At 42.3% G+C, this 14,989-nt stretch overlaps 1 protein-coding gene and 1 pseudogene across 1 annotated transcript; both read right to left on the bottom strand.

Annotated features, from left to right (window-relative positions):
- Positions 1–492: 492 nt before the first annotated feature.
- LOC132178077 (endochitinase-like) lies at positions 493–2,176 on the bottom strand. The gene is made up of 3 exons (XM_059590539.2): positions 1,698–2,176; positions 1,470–1,620; positions 493–1,016 (listed from the first exon to the last, which is right to left on the bottom strand). The coding sequence occupies exons 1-3, from the start codon at positions 2,155–2,157 to the stop codon at positions 641–643; spliced, it is 987 nt and encodes a 328-aa protein (XP_059446522.1). The 5' UTR covers positions 2,158–2,176; the 3' UTR covers positions 493–640.
- Positions 2,177–4,450: 2,274 nt separating this feature from the next.
- Positions 4,451–5,126, bottom strand: LOC132168237 (endochitinase pseudogene; annotated as a pseudogene).
- Between the last annotated feature and the right edge of the window lie 9,863 nt (positions 5,127–14,989).

Raw genomic sequence — 14,989 nt, forward strand, 5'->3', positions numbered from 1 at the left:
TTTAAAAAAATAAAAAAAATAAAAATTGTTTGGTTGTTTTACAATTATTATATTATTTTATTTGTTAAAAGAATAGGGGTATTATAGGAATATAAAAAAATAAGTGGCCTTTTTGATACATTTTGGTAGCTTGGGGGGCTACTGTAGTACCTTTTGAACATTGAGGGGCTATATTGCAAATGGCTGATAATTTGAGAGGCTTTTTAACATTTTTCCCATCTTTTTTTCTTTCTTTTCTTAATTTTTTTTATCAATTGTCAATTGGGGTTCCTATTTCAAATATCTCTAAATTGAAACACAAATAAATAAACTCTCCTATAGCTACTGATTGTTCATACCACTTGGCTCATATAACTGTTTCCATCAGCCATTTATTAAAAAAAAGAAAATGCGAAGACTGATGAACATCAACACATTTAAGAGTGAGATGAGAGATAAATATTTAAAATTTGTAATGTCCAATATGCATATGGAGTAATCTGAATAGACAAATTCATGAACGCTTTATTTCTTTATTCAACTGTAATCTAGAAACTTTCTTAGTGGACAAGAAAATCTCTCCAATTACATAGGGTTATAGGCTTGTCTCCTTATTATTCTTCTTCGAACCTTCATTCACCTTGGATTCTTAGCAGCTAGCTTAGGCAAAAGGCCTTTGATTGTTGCAGTCTAAGTTGTCCCCGTAGCTTACTCCAAATTCATCACAGTACCTTATGTAGAACCCAATCCTACTCTCAACTCTACTGTCAGGACCACGCCCACATTCGAGGCCACCATTGATTATGTTGGTGATGACACCATAGCCCGGAACCCGACCGGCGGCCGTGTCGGTAGCGGTTGGTGTCCATTTTCCAATGATGACATCGTGGCTGGAGGGCTTGTTTGCCTGTGGGGTCATCCAAAACCATATGGCTGTCTTGAATGATAGGATTTCGTCTTGGGCTACTAGATCCGGATTGTTTAGGAGATTAAGTCCAAGTCCAAGGCCTTGTCCGGCTTGCCCGTAATTGTAGTTACTGACACAGTCAACCAAACAATTAAAGTCGTCAAAATTCACAATCAAAGCCTATGATATTATATGCATGCATGTTTAATATTTATGTGCACGCGTGGAACTATTGTTTAATTCGGAGGCTCAATAGAGTTAATTAGCTCAAATGATTGAGTCATTGTTAGAATATCTTCAACAAACTTTTCATATAGTTCATAATAATTATGTTTAGATATTATGATTATTTTTACTCCTCCAACAAATACTCTAAAATATGTTATTTTCATCTATTTTACAACAATAAATTTTCATATAGTAGCACCTTCGAGTTTTTTATTTTTATTTTTTTCTCTTCTCTCTTTTTCTGTCTCCTTATAGAAGAAGTTGTGTATTCAAAGTCTACCCGATGGATTACAAAGTGAACTCGGGTCATATATAAAAGAAATAAATTTTTTATATATAAAATTTACAGACTTACTGAGTGAGTTGAATAGGGCCCCTGCCAAAATATTGTTTGCCTGGCGCGCACGGCCATTCATTGGATGGCGTACAATAGTCTGCCTTGTTGATTTCCTCAACAAAGCAATAACCCCATGCATATGGGCCATCTGGTGCATCTGCCCATCCTCCTACATACACAAAATATAATCAGCTTTAATTTGTGTATGATAATTTGAAAGCTTCAACAATCAAATTGCTCACTCACCAGTGGTCTCATGAGAGGTTTGACCCAAGAAAGCTGCAATCTCCCTTTTACGTGTATCAGCATCACCAGTTGTGCCAAAGCCAGCAAAAGAATTTGCTGCTGCAATGAAAGCATTGTAGGTGTAGAATCCATTGCTTCTACATCGCGGATCATTCCGATATTTAAGCAATTGGTCGAAAAGAGTGGCACTGATGATGCTGGCAACACCGTCTCCCGGAGGCGGGGACGGGGTCGGGTTTGGGGGTGGAGGCGGGGACGGGGTTGGATTGGGGGGTGGTGGTGGAGGGGTTGCAGCACATTGGCTCTGGCAACCAGTCCCACAGTAGGCAATTGTGGTGCCACACCATCCATATTCACTACAGCATAGGCCGTTTGGACATAGAGCTCCACCGGCCTGATGTCCACATTGTTCTGCAGAGGTTGTTCCAAGCAAGAATGCTAAGAAGAGAATCAACTTCATGTTTGTGTTTGAGGATGTATATGTGTTATGTTGGGATATGGTTTATGGACGAGAATGGTGAGTATTTATAGGCTAGCTGAGCCTTATGATTTCGTCATCAAGGACCAGGGACCGACCATATCCGAATTCTTGTCTATTTTGCATGTGTTGCATGTGAAAATATTGTCCTCGATATGAGCTGTCTCTCTTGCCTTTGTTTATTTATTTTTTTTGTGTTGAATTTATCTCTACTCATCACTCCTTTTAGCTTTAAACTGTGTTGAATTTAACTTTACTTATCATTTCTTTTAGTGGCAGCTACAATTAGCTTTGGGTGATTGTGATGGTTGTGAGGTTGTGATTTTGGAGTTAGTCTCAATGAAATGTAATTTATTATTACACCAGTGGTTCGGTCTATAATTTACATAAAAAAGCGTTTTTAGACGGGCAGAAGTATGCTTAATTGGTATATCTTTTCCATGCTTCCTGGCCAGTGACTTTTGAAGTAAAAGTACCCATTGATTTAGAAATTTACTGCACAATCAACAAATGATTGGGTGCATTGCATTTTGTAAAACCAAAAGGAAACATCATATGCAGAAACGTGTATTTCGTTCAAGTTGTGGAACAAAAATCAACAAAAACAAAAGATTCCAAAGCAAAAACTTTGGGATGTCAAACAAGCTTTCAGAAAACGTGTTCTAGGAGGGACCACAATTGCATCGTGATGTTCAAAAATAAATAAATGAATTAATTCTAGAGATAATGATTCTCCTCCTTTCAAAACGAAATGGATAATATCAAATTTATTGTTAAAGTTTTAAGTTGATGTCAAAGTCATTTTTATAATATAATTATTAATTAAATGCCTTAATTAGGAGCGGCCCACGTATAGAGCATCTCCTTTTCAAGATCAAGACTAGGATCATTTCCAGTCCATTTTGGATAGGAAAATATCCGGTTAATAGCCAAGATCTCTCTAAAAAGATCTTAGGACCATAAATAAGGCATCTGTCCCATTAATATAAATAATAATAAAATATTATTTATACTTTAAAAATAATTAAAAATTAAAAATTAAAAAATATTTTTAAAAAATTAAGGGGTGGCCGGCCACCACATAGAGGGTGGCCGGACCACCCCCATGGGTCATGAGGTGGCTTCGGCCACCCTAGACTTGCCACCCAAGACCGGCCGATTCCTGCCACCCCCATGGCCCAACGAGGTTGGTCCGGCCACCTCCCATGGCCAAACTAAAAAATAAAAAATGTAAAAAAAAATTCGTTTAGGCTTTGGGGGTGGCCGAACCACCCCTGTTTGGCCTCGGGGTGGCTTCAGCCACCATATATCTGTCCGGTCTGAGGTGGCTGAAGCCACACCTGGCCAATGGGGGTGGTCCGGCCACCCCCTATGTGGTGGCCAGCCACCCCTTAGTTTTTTTTTAAATATTTTTTAATTTTTTATTATTTTAATTTTTTATTATTTTTAAAGTATAAATAATATTTTATTATTATTTATATTAATGGACAGATGTCTCATTTATGGTCTTAAGATCTCTTTAGAGAAATCATGTCCATTAATTAGATATTCTCCAGTCCAAAATGGACTGGAGAGGATCCTAGTCCTCAAGATCGGTATATGTAGATACCCACCTAATTGACCTTCAGTGACTCAAGTCCTTATCCATCATTATCACGTGTCTTCAAAGCACTTAAAAGTAAAATCTCACCCGCTTTTTTTTTTTTTTCATGGCCTTTTTCTGCTGCAACTTCTTCTACCTCAATCAACCACTCCAATTCTATACCCACCCACAAATGGAATTAGGATCCTCTTCAATTCAAATAAATGGGAGAATATCCAGTTATTTATATTAAAAAGGTATTTTTGTATCCATAAAAAGTGAAAAAAAAAAAAAAAAAAAAACAAAACAAAAAATACCTCTTTAATATAAGGGTAAAGTCTACTTAACCCCCTCAAACTACCACTACAATGACAATTTACCCCATAAACTATCAATTGCAACAATTTACCCATCAAACTACCAAAACAATTACTATGTACCCCAAATTCTAACAAAATGACAAAATTGCCCTTACTAAAATAAAAACAAAATACTAAAATTTTATTTATTTTTTCAAAATTTTAAGGGTATTTTTGTCTTATGAAAAATTTTATAGGGGTAATTCCATCATTTTGCAAGCATTAGGGAGTACATTATCATTGTTTTGGTAGTTTGGGGGATAAATTGTCGCAATTAATAGTATAGCACCTTCGAGTTTTTTATTTTTATTTTTTTTCTCTCCTCTCTTTTTCTCTATCTCCATATAGAAGAAGTTGTGAGTTGAATAGAGCACCTGCCAAAATATTGTTTGCCAGGCACGCACAACCGCTCATTGGATGGCGTACAATAGTCTCCCTTGTTGATTTCCTCAACAAAGCAATAACCCCATGCATATGGGCCATCTGGTGCATCTGCCCATCTTCCTACATACACAAAATATAATCAGCTTTAACTTCTGTATGATAATTGGAAAGCTTCAATAATCAAACTGCTCACTCACCTGTGGCCTCATGAGAGGTTTGACCCAAGAAAGCTGCAATCTCCCTTTTACGTGTATCAGCAAAACCAATTGTGCCAAAGCCAGCAAAAGAATTTGTTGCAGCAATGCAAGCATTGTAGGTGTAGAATCCATTGCTTCTACGTCGCGGATCGTTCCGATATTTAAGCAATTGGTCGAAAAGAGTGGTGCTGATGATGCTGGCAACACCGTCGCCCGGAGGTGAGGATGGGGTTGGATTGGGGGTGGTGGTGGAGGGGTTGCAGCACATTGGCTCTGGCAACCATTCCCGCAGTAGTCAATTGTGGTGCCACACCACCCATATTCAATACAGCATAGGGCGTTTGGACATAGAGCTCCACCAACCTGATGTCCACATTGTTCTGCAGAGGTTGTTCCAAGCAAGAATGTTAAGAAGAGAATCAACTTCATGTTTGTGTTTGAGGATGTATATTGTTGATGCGAAATATATCCCGAAGGCCCAAACTCAAAGGCCCACTTTAAGGAAGAAGCCTATGGCTCACCAGAATGTCAATGCCCCTAGGCCCAACGCTTAGGCATCTAAACACGATCATTCGATCGTGTTAGATACAAGACTAAGCATGCTGTTATGCGCCACATCTCAACAGAGTGCATGCATGATCATGTGCCCCCTCAATCTAGGGAGCATGATCATTCTTCCAACAACCTGATCCGGGAGTTATCTCCCAAATCAGAGAGCAATCAACTAAATATCTCCCAAAGGAGTCTAAATACATAATATCTTATCTACTTAAACCTTCCATATTATCTCAAAGGATAATATTGGTTTCAACCACTCCCACGATTCAAGGGAATCAAGTGAGAGTGCCACTAAAGTTCATTCACTCACAACTTCTATAAAAGGAAGAATCAGCCCATAATACATATACGTACTCATTCTCTTACTCTTCTTATTCTCAGTTATTATTATTCACTATTTCCTTATTTTATTACTCTTGTCATAATCAAATTCTCACTCAGGCATTGAAGGTGGCACGACCGCCACACCCCCCCTTCCCCGGTCTATCACTACTGATCCTTTCTCGTTCTTAGCAGGCTTTGAATCAAGTTGCTATCACGGTTGATAGCTGCCTCAACAGTTGGCACCGTCTGTTGGAATGCGGATCATCTAACTATCCAAAGTTCAAACAGGACAAAAGTCATGAATGGTAGCCACAAGATCTTAAGGCCAAACTGAAAACATAATCCACATGACTAGTGTTCCTCCTCTCCAACCAGAAAATGTCGATCAACATGATGCTGACAACCATGAAACTAAAGAAACCCCCACCGAGCCCCTTGTCTTTGGAGCACACTTGCCAAATAGCAAGCGTCTCGGAACCTTAGAAGCACAGAACGAGCAAACAATGGAAACCTTGGAGCTTCTACTTCAAAGAAGCTACGAGAACCATAACCTAGAGAAGGATTCAACGAATGCTGGACTCAACCCAGAAGCACCCAGTGGACCTCCTAGGCCGCCTCCAACCCAAGAAGATATTTCCACGAGAGGCGCACAGATGGACGCTATCCAAGCCATGCTAGATAACATAACCCATCGCTTGAATGGCTCATGCACTGCAAATCATGATTTCTTGGTGACAGATCTACCATTTACCAAAAAATCATAGAAGCTGGTCAACCCCAGAAGTTCAAGTTGCCATGCATGGATCATTATGATGGAAGCCAAGATCCGGCGGACCACCTTGAAACCTACAGAGCTCAAATGACACTGCAAGCTTCATCTGACACAACCCTTTGCCGAGCGTTCCCCTTCACCCTCATTGGAGTTGCCAAGCGCTGGTTTAGTAGCCTGCAACCTCAGTCAATAGGAACCTTTGCTGAACTCGGTAAGAATTTCCTTTCCCATTTCATTGGAAACAGCCGGCATCTTAAGCTGGCAGCATATCTGCTAACCATCAAACAGGAACGTGACGAGTGGTTGAAAAGCTATATGGCTCGATTCAATCACAAGAAGCTCACAGTTGACAACCCAGATGAAAGAATCGTTCACCCTACTTTGATGGGCGGCATATGGCCATATAGTCCATTCATGGCCGATGTAAGCTGAGACCCCCCAAGGGATTTAGATGAGCTTGTGGTGAGAGCTGAGAAATTCATCAATGGCGAAGAAATAGTAAGAGCCTTGGCCGAACAATCTTAGCAACCTCCAGAAAAGAAGAGAGAAAGGAAACAATCAGAGAACAGTTTGCGACCTTGTAAAGTAGACAATCGGTTCAAAACATATCCAGCGTGCGCACCTCCTTCACGCTCTCGACACAGCCAACTACAACATGCACCTCCAGTGCCAGGTACGGCAACTAACTTGTTGATGCAGGTAAGGAATCACTCGATATTTCATTGGCCAAATCCCATATGATCGTCTCCAAAAGCAAGAAAAATAGACAAGTACTACGAATACCATCGAGACATAGGGCACGACACAGAAGACCGCTACCAGTTGAAGAGGCTGATTGATAGGCTATTCCATCACAAAAGAGAACGAAACAAATATCCCAACATACGACAACCTCCAAATCCGAGGACGAACCATCAAGAAGAATAACCTGCCCAGCCCGTTGCAAGAGGAGGAATCAAAACAATTTTTGGAGGATTCGCAGGGGGCGGTCCCACGAATGCCATGAGAAAGGCATACGCCCGACGTCTCCGAGCAATGGAGGTATACATTACGGACCTCTCAACTAAAGCCCCAAAGCTTCACCAACCAAAGTAGATATTTGATATTACTTTCATTGAAGAAGATGCACACGAAGTACAATACCCCCATGATAATCCGCTAGTAGTCACACTAGCTCTGGCCAACTTTACCATTCACTGGGTGTTAATAGATAATGGCAGCTCTATAGACATACTATATGCCCTAGTGTACAATTTGATGCAATTTGGCAGGGAAAAACTTTGACCTATAACTTCCCCCCTGATTGGCTTTCCCGAGGACAAAGTCCACCCAGTGGGAACCATCGACCTTCCAGTCACAGCAGGTATGCCCCCATGCCAAGCCACTGTTATGGTTTCATTTTTAGTAGTAATTTGTCCTTCGGCCTAAAACACTATCTTGGTAAGGACCGCTCTCAACAAAATGAAGGCGATCCCATCCACCTACCACTTAAAAATGAAGTTCCCGACGGAGGCCAGGATAAGGGAAGTCAAAGGCGACTAGCAGTTTGCTCGAAGATGCTACATGACATCGTTGAAAGACCTGCAGGCCAAAGCAACTATGATGATTGATATTGTGGACACATGAAACGAATAGAAGCTATAGCAAGCAAAACCAACCAAATCACTCTCCCCAATCCAAATCAACAGCAACACTGAACATGTAGTCCAGATGGGCCAGCAATTGATGGGAGAATGCCGTGAGAAACTCATGCAAGTCGTCAAGAAGCACAGAAAGGTCTTTTCGTGGACTCACAACGATATGCCTGGCATCGGCACTGAGCTGATCTCTCATCGGCTAAATGTTGACCCTCATGTCAAACTAGTAATCCAGAAATGAAGAAGTTTCACTACTGAGTGCAACATGGCGATCGCCGACGAAGTAGAAAAACTCCTAGCGGTGGGATTCATTAGAAAAGTTGACTACCCCAACTAGATCTCTAATGTTGTAATGGTGAAGAAAGCAAACGGTAAGTGGCATATGTGCGTTGATTTTACAGACCTCAACCAAGCCTATCCCAAAGACAGTTTTCCATTGCCCCAGATTGATCTCGTAGTGGACTCCACATCTGGTCACAAGTTGTTAAGCTTCATGGATGCCTTCTCTGGCTACAACCAAATCAAGATGGACCCAGTGGACCAGGAGAAAATGGCCTTCATCACCGACAAAGGACTTTATTGTTACACCGCTATGCCCTTTGGATTAAAAAACGCCGAGGCTACATAGCAGAGGTTAGTAAATTTAATGTTTAAAAAGCAAATAGGATGTAATGTTGAAGTTTACGTTGATCATATGTTGGTTAAAAGTCATTATGCTAGTGACCATGTAACTAATTTAGAAGAAGCCTTTGAGGTCTTAGAAGAACATAACATGAAACTTAACCCCTCTAAGTGGGCCTTTGGAGTGTCTTCTGGCAAATTTTTCGGATTCATGGTGTCTCAGTGAGGCATTGAAGCAAACCCAGAAAAAGTTAAAGCCCTTATTGACATGTAGCCGCCCCATAATACTAAAGAGTTATAGCGTCTCACGGGATGTTTGGCAGCACTCAATAGGTTCATAGCCCGATCCACAGATAGAAGCCTCCCATTCTTTAAAATACTGCTAAAATCATTTGAGTGGAATGACGAGTGCGAGGTAGCATTCAAAAACCTTAAAGAATACTTGGCAACACCACCACTCCTTAGTAGAGATGAACCTGGTGAGCAGCTCTATGTTTATCTAGCGTCCACCACCACCACTATCTGTTCTTATTAGGGAAGATCAGAAAATACAAAAACTAGTCTACTACACCAGTCGCATACTACAAAGGGCATAAACCAGATATCCAGGAATTGAGAAGTTGGCATTCGCTTTGATCACCTCTGCTAGACAGCTCCGACCTTATTACCAAGCTCATCCCATTAAGGTACTTACTAGTCATCCACTAAAGAAGTCTCTCCACAAGCCAAACACATCGGGTCACCTGGTACAATGGTCCGTCGAACTAGGCGAGTTCGATATTGAGTATCTCCTAAGGACCGCAATAAAGGCACAAGCAATTGCAGATTTTCTGGGACAATTCACAAAAGACATTGAAGAAGCAAATGAAGGTGATTCGAAGCCTGTCTGGTTCATTCAAGTTGATGGGCCATCATCCTCAGAAAGAAGTGGAGTTGGAATTATTATTAAAACACTAGATGGGGTCATCATCCAACACGCAGTCCAATTCAAGTTCCAGGCAATGAATAACGAAGCAGAATATGAGGCGCTCATTACAGGACTCCATCTGGGAAAACAACTTGGAGCCAACAGTGTAAGTGTACAGAGCGACTCTCAATTGGTGGTAGGCCAGTTAATGGGCAAATATGAAGCAAAAGGAGAAAAAATCAAACTATATCTGCAGAAGGCACTTGACGCCAAGGATACATTTACAAAATTCTGCATTCAGCAAGTCTCTCAAGACTTAAATGTCAAGGTGGACCAATTGGCTCGTCTGGCTTCATCTAGTTCTGAATCGCCCCCGGGGGAGAAAACCACTATCAGCAAAGCGGAAACACCTGAGGACCACCAAGCTTCTAGGTATGTATTATACATTCACGATATAAATTGGGCTAAATCTGTAGTTAAATACCTTGTTGAAGGAAACCTTTGGAGAATCCCGCGGAAGCCAAAGCAGTCCGCTACCGGGCAGCGAGGTACCTAATCCAAAATGATGTCCTATACAAGTGAAGCTTTATTCATCCACTCTTGCGATGTTTATCCAAAGACGAAGCGGACTATGTCTTGAGAGAAATCCATGAGGGAATCCACACTCAGGGAAGAGATCCCTAGCTCACAAAGCTTTGAGGGCATGATACTATTGGCCAACAATGGCTCAAGATGTACACGATATAGTCAAAAGTTGTAAAAAGTGCCAACAGTTTGCCAACATTCCAAGGAGGCTGCCGGAATCACATCAATATTCACTCCTTGGCCGTTTAGACAGTGGGGGGTAGACATTGTGGACCCTTACCACAGGGAAAAGGAAGAGTCAGGTTCGCCATGGTGGCGGTCGACTACTTCACCAAATGGCCAGAAGCCAAAGCATTAGCTACCATCATAGAAAAAAAATATTGAGCACTTCATGTGGCGATCTATGGTCTACCGGTTTGGTATCCCGCACTCAATTGTGTTAGACAATGGTAAGTAGTTCGATAACCCAGCATTCCGAGAATGGTGTTCACAACTCAACATCAACAACTATAACTCTTTACTAGCACACCCCTAGGCAAACGGGCAGGTTAAAGCGACTAATAAAACAATTTTCAAGATAATCAAGAGGAAGCTGGATAGAGCCAAAGGTTTATGGACGGAAGAATTACCAGAAGTTTTATGGGCATACTGGACGACCACAAAAACAGCAACCTTAGATCCCCCATTCGCTCTAGCATTCGGGAGCAAAGCTATGATCCCAGTCGAGGTCGGAATGCCCAATCACAGGTAAGCCAATTTTAATGAAGAAGAAAATGATACGGCTTTGGGAGAAGGTCTGGACTTGATTGATGGGAGGAGAACTCTGGCCGCCATGCATATAGCAGCCTACCAGTGAACCACAACAAGATATTACAATCAGAAGGTAAGGCATCGTAGCTTTTGCAACGGAGATCTAGTTCTAAGGAAAATGATGCCTCCAATGAGAGATCCAGCCAACGGCAAACTAGGTCCGTCCTGGGAAGGCTAGTATAAGGTAAAAGACAATAGACGATCCGGGACATATCATCTCGAAACACTAGACGGAAAACAATATATCCACCCCTGGAATGCTAAACACCTCCAACATTATTATCAATAAATTCAACAATAAGAGATGTTAACCTGCATCCCTCAGGTATGAGCCATATATTATCTATTTTTACTATGTCTTCTTTTAGCTAACATGAATAAGCAAAAGAAGCAAAGGAGAACAAATCAGGAGCATCAAGAGTGGAAAACAAGAACAAACTAAAGGTGATTAACTTCACTTAATTTCATTTCTTTATTTTTCCCATTATAAATTCCATATACCAATACTGATTTAAGCATCGAAGAGTCCCCGGTAACCCAGGGATGCTTTCCCCCAAGAATAACTCTAGGTGGATCACCCAACGATTCCACATCTTTATCCATCTCCAGGAAAAATAAGATGTACAGACACATCAAAAGGGAAACTCCACTATGAAACTAAGGTACTGTGGTACGGTGATGGGCCATCATCCTGCTCGGGTTGGTAGAGGTATACTCCGCACATGTTTAAAAATGGTACTCCTCTATACAGCTAGTTAAAACGGTGTTGGGTAGCCATCAAATTAAACGCCTCCGTCCGAATAATGAAAAATTAAAAGGTGATCATCCCACTCGGGTTGGTAGAGGTATACTCCGTACATGTTTAAAAATGGTACTCCTCTACACAGCTAGTTAAAACGGTGTTGGGTAGCCTACATATTTCTCCTAATCTCCCAGTTTCACAATGCAAAGGATCCCCCAAGAATGGTCCTTTTCCCAAACTTTTTCCACACAAAGAGAGAAACTCAAACAAACAATGAGCACAAGGAATTTTAGAAACTAGTAAACTTGTTTCATTCCAAGAAAGTGCAGGTATATAAACAAAATACTAAAATAAACGGTGGCCCAGATATGGGATCATACAAAAGCACTATAGATCTTCTTCACTATCAAGATCTACAAAAGTCAGATTTTCCCCAGCAGGGGGCTCTTCACCTTCAGCCGATGGACGAGGAAGGAAAGTAGAAGGACAAACGATCCTGAGAGCCCGATCCCTGGCTGTAAACAAAGACTACCAAACCTCAATGGGGATGTCTTGCCAACTCAACGTTTCAGGGTCCCTTGGCACAAACTCTCCACGCCAAAAACTTTGGCACGCCCTGACTCCACTCCTATAGACGCCCCTCCAACTACTATGATTAGCTGCCGGAACACGCCACAACTCCTTTTTGAGACCAAGGATTTGACCGCGTTGGAAGCGTAAGTGAGCGAAAAACTCATCTCTGTCTTCTGCGGCATCTTCTCTCACCCTTCAAATCACCAAGTCTTTTTGCCTAGCTCGGTTAGCCTCATTATGAGCCTTGGTTTCTGCACACCTCTGTGCAGCACGAGCCCCTCGAACCTTTGCTTCAGCTTCCCACAAAGCCACATCAGCTGCACATTGGGCAGATAGGGCCTTCATGGCTAGATCCTCAGCAACCCGAACCTTCTATTGATAAAAAACTATTGAGTTCTTGGCAGCAACCGCCTGATTCTAACTGGCCATAGATCTGGCCTCAGCTTCGTCACGAGCACTTCGAAGGCAGATACACTCAGTACAAGTATTTTCCATGGCTTGGATCCTTTCCAAATCTAGAGATAGCTGGCTATTTTGTTCACGGAGCACTTTATTTTCCTTCAAAAGAGCTTCCAATTTCAACTCTATTTCCAATATGTCAGGTCGCTGGGAAGTACTAGCAACATCTGAGGGCTTGTGCCCCGGGTTCACCCCATAACACAAGGCCACAACATCTAAAGTAGCCTGAGCCAAGGAAGAGCAGACTCGACGAGCCACAAGGTTTGCCAGGTTTGAAGTTGGAATAAACCCCAGCAAGTGGACTAAGGCTCCAAGCGGACCTTCAATATCATAATTTATATCAAAAGAAGGCATACTCTCAAACAGTTGGGGAGCAAAATTTTCTGAAAGGATCACGGGACGGACTGGGGAGGTAACTTCTGAAGGAGGCCACCCGAAGATAACCTTATTTTCCTCGAAGCCTCTCAGCAATACTCTTATATCCAACATGGTCGTGTCACCGTCTTCTTCAAAAGACTCCAAAACCTCCGTATAGACTGACTCGGTACAGATGACAGTGTCCACTGCAACCGTTGGGTCATCTTCAAGTGCCGCACATAAAGTTGGGAGGGGCTGCATTTCTTCCATTGCAACCCCGACAGGATGATCATCTTCAGGGGCCATTCCTAGTGCTAGAAAAGGCTCTTCTCCTTCTGTAGCAGCCTCGGCAGATTCCCCAGACTGTTCATACTCTTCGGGGCTCCCTCGTTCTCCAAAGGGTTCTCCATCCTTAGAGAACAAGATATTAATAAAACTTGGAGGAATGGCTATTGATGATGAAGAGGAAGAAAAAACAATGCACATCATAGGCTGAACTGGCCACTGCATAGCCAGAGGCATCATCCAAACCGTCTCACTAGCTCCGGCCTTTGTGGGTGGCGCATTAGAATGAAACGAGGTGGATGGACTTCTCGGAATTGGCGGCGAACCCTTAGGTCCAAATCTGGGACCCTCTGACTCGCCAGCAGCAGGCAAACCTCCTAGTTCGTTAGCAGGCAAATCCCCTAGTTCACCAGTGGAAAAACCTTCTGAACTCATAGTGAGGGGCGGATTCCTTAGTCTATCCACATGAGTACTACTCATACTGTCTACCAAGGCATTGCCACTAGCAGTACTAGATGAGATAACCTAGACGGCTACTGAAGGACAAATGGCATTTCTACACAAGTGTCTCCTTTTTAAAGGTCTAGCAAATGATTGTTCCCCAGAAGAGATAGGATCTGCAACCGAATTCTGATGGCCTCCCAACGCCACAGACCCAATAGAAGTAGGGCTTCCAGGCAACTCAGCCCTTCTATCCTATTTAGCAGTAGGAACCCCTGCTTCTTCATTTATCACAAGAGCCTTCGGCCCCATATCTCCTTCTACAGGCCCATTGTCTTCAACTGGATTAGCATCCACTTTAGGAATCACAATCATAAAACGGGGTTCTCCTTGAAAAAGTCAGAACGATGTCTGCGAACTCCTCCATTTTCGACACGGCCAGGAATGGTTCCTGGGAAGAAGCGTCCTGGGAACTTGGCGACCCTACGTTCCCGTTCTCTCCTCTGACTGGTGGAAAAGTCTGCCAAATCTCTGTATCCAAGAGATTCCTCCATATGTACATCCTGGGAACTTTGGAAATCCAGTAAGGAAGTTCAAATACTGCCCCGGCCTTTCGGGAATGAAATTTCCATAAATCATCTGCTTCATCATTGGCCAAGAAAGCCTTATATAAATAAAGGAACTCCCTCACTATGATTTGTGGACGTCCCTGGCTTTTATGTAGCTCTGGCCAAAGAATGGCCATCCCATCAGAAATTGCCAACCATTTGGCGCAACTTGAAAAGGGGCCAAATTCAAGATATGGAGGATTTCCCTGATAACTCGAGGGACCAGCAGGCGAAAACCGGCTTCAAGTATGTGGAGCGATAAGCAAATCTCCTCCCCATTTACGAAACCAGCGGCACCTTCATCGGCTTCGGGGACACGAATTCGGACACCTTTGGGGAACTTATATTTTCCCTTGCAAACTTCCAGATCTGAAGCCTTTATGCGAGATCGAAGCACAGCTCCGCTAAATTCCATCCCTGACAAACAGTGATCGAGTGGAATAGGAGAAAATCCTTGGAAGACATAAAAGAAAAAGGGAGAAAAACCCTAGCTTAAAAAGGCATCCTTCTAATCAAGATCGCAAACCACTTTTTTTAGATGTTCACAAGGAGCCCAAGTGTCTCAAGGCAAACTTAAAGGCATTGTAAAAGGAATGCGGTTGGATAGAACAGT

The sequence above is a fragment of the Corylus avellana genome, chromosome 2 (assembly GCF_965113065.1).
Source record: "Corylus avellana chromosome 2, dhCorAvel1.hap1.2, whole genome shotgun sequence".
NCBI classification, from domain to species: Eukaryota; Viridiplantae; Streptophyta; class Magnoliopsida; order Fagales; family Betulaceae; genus Corylus; species Corylus avellana.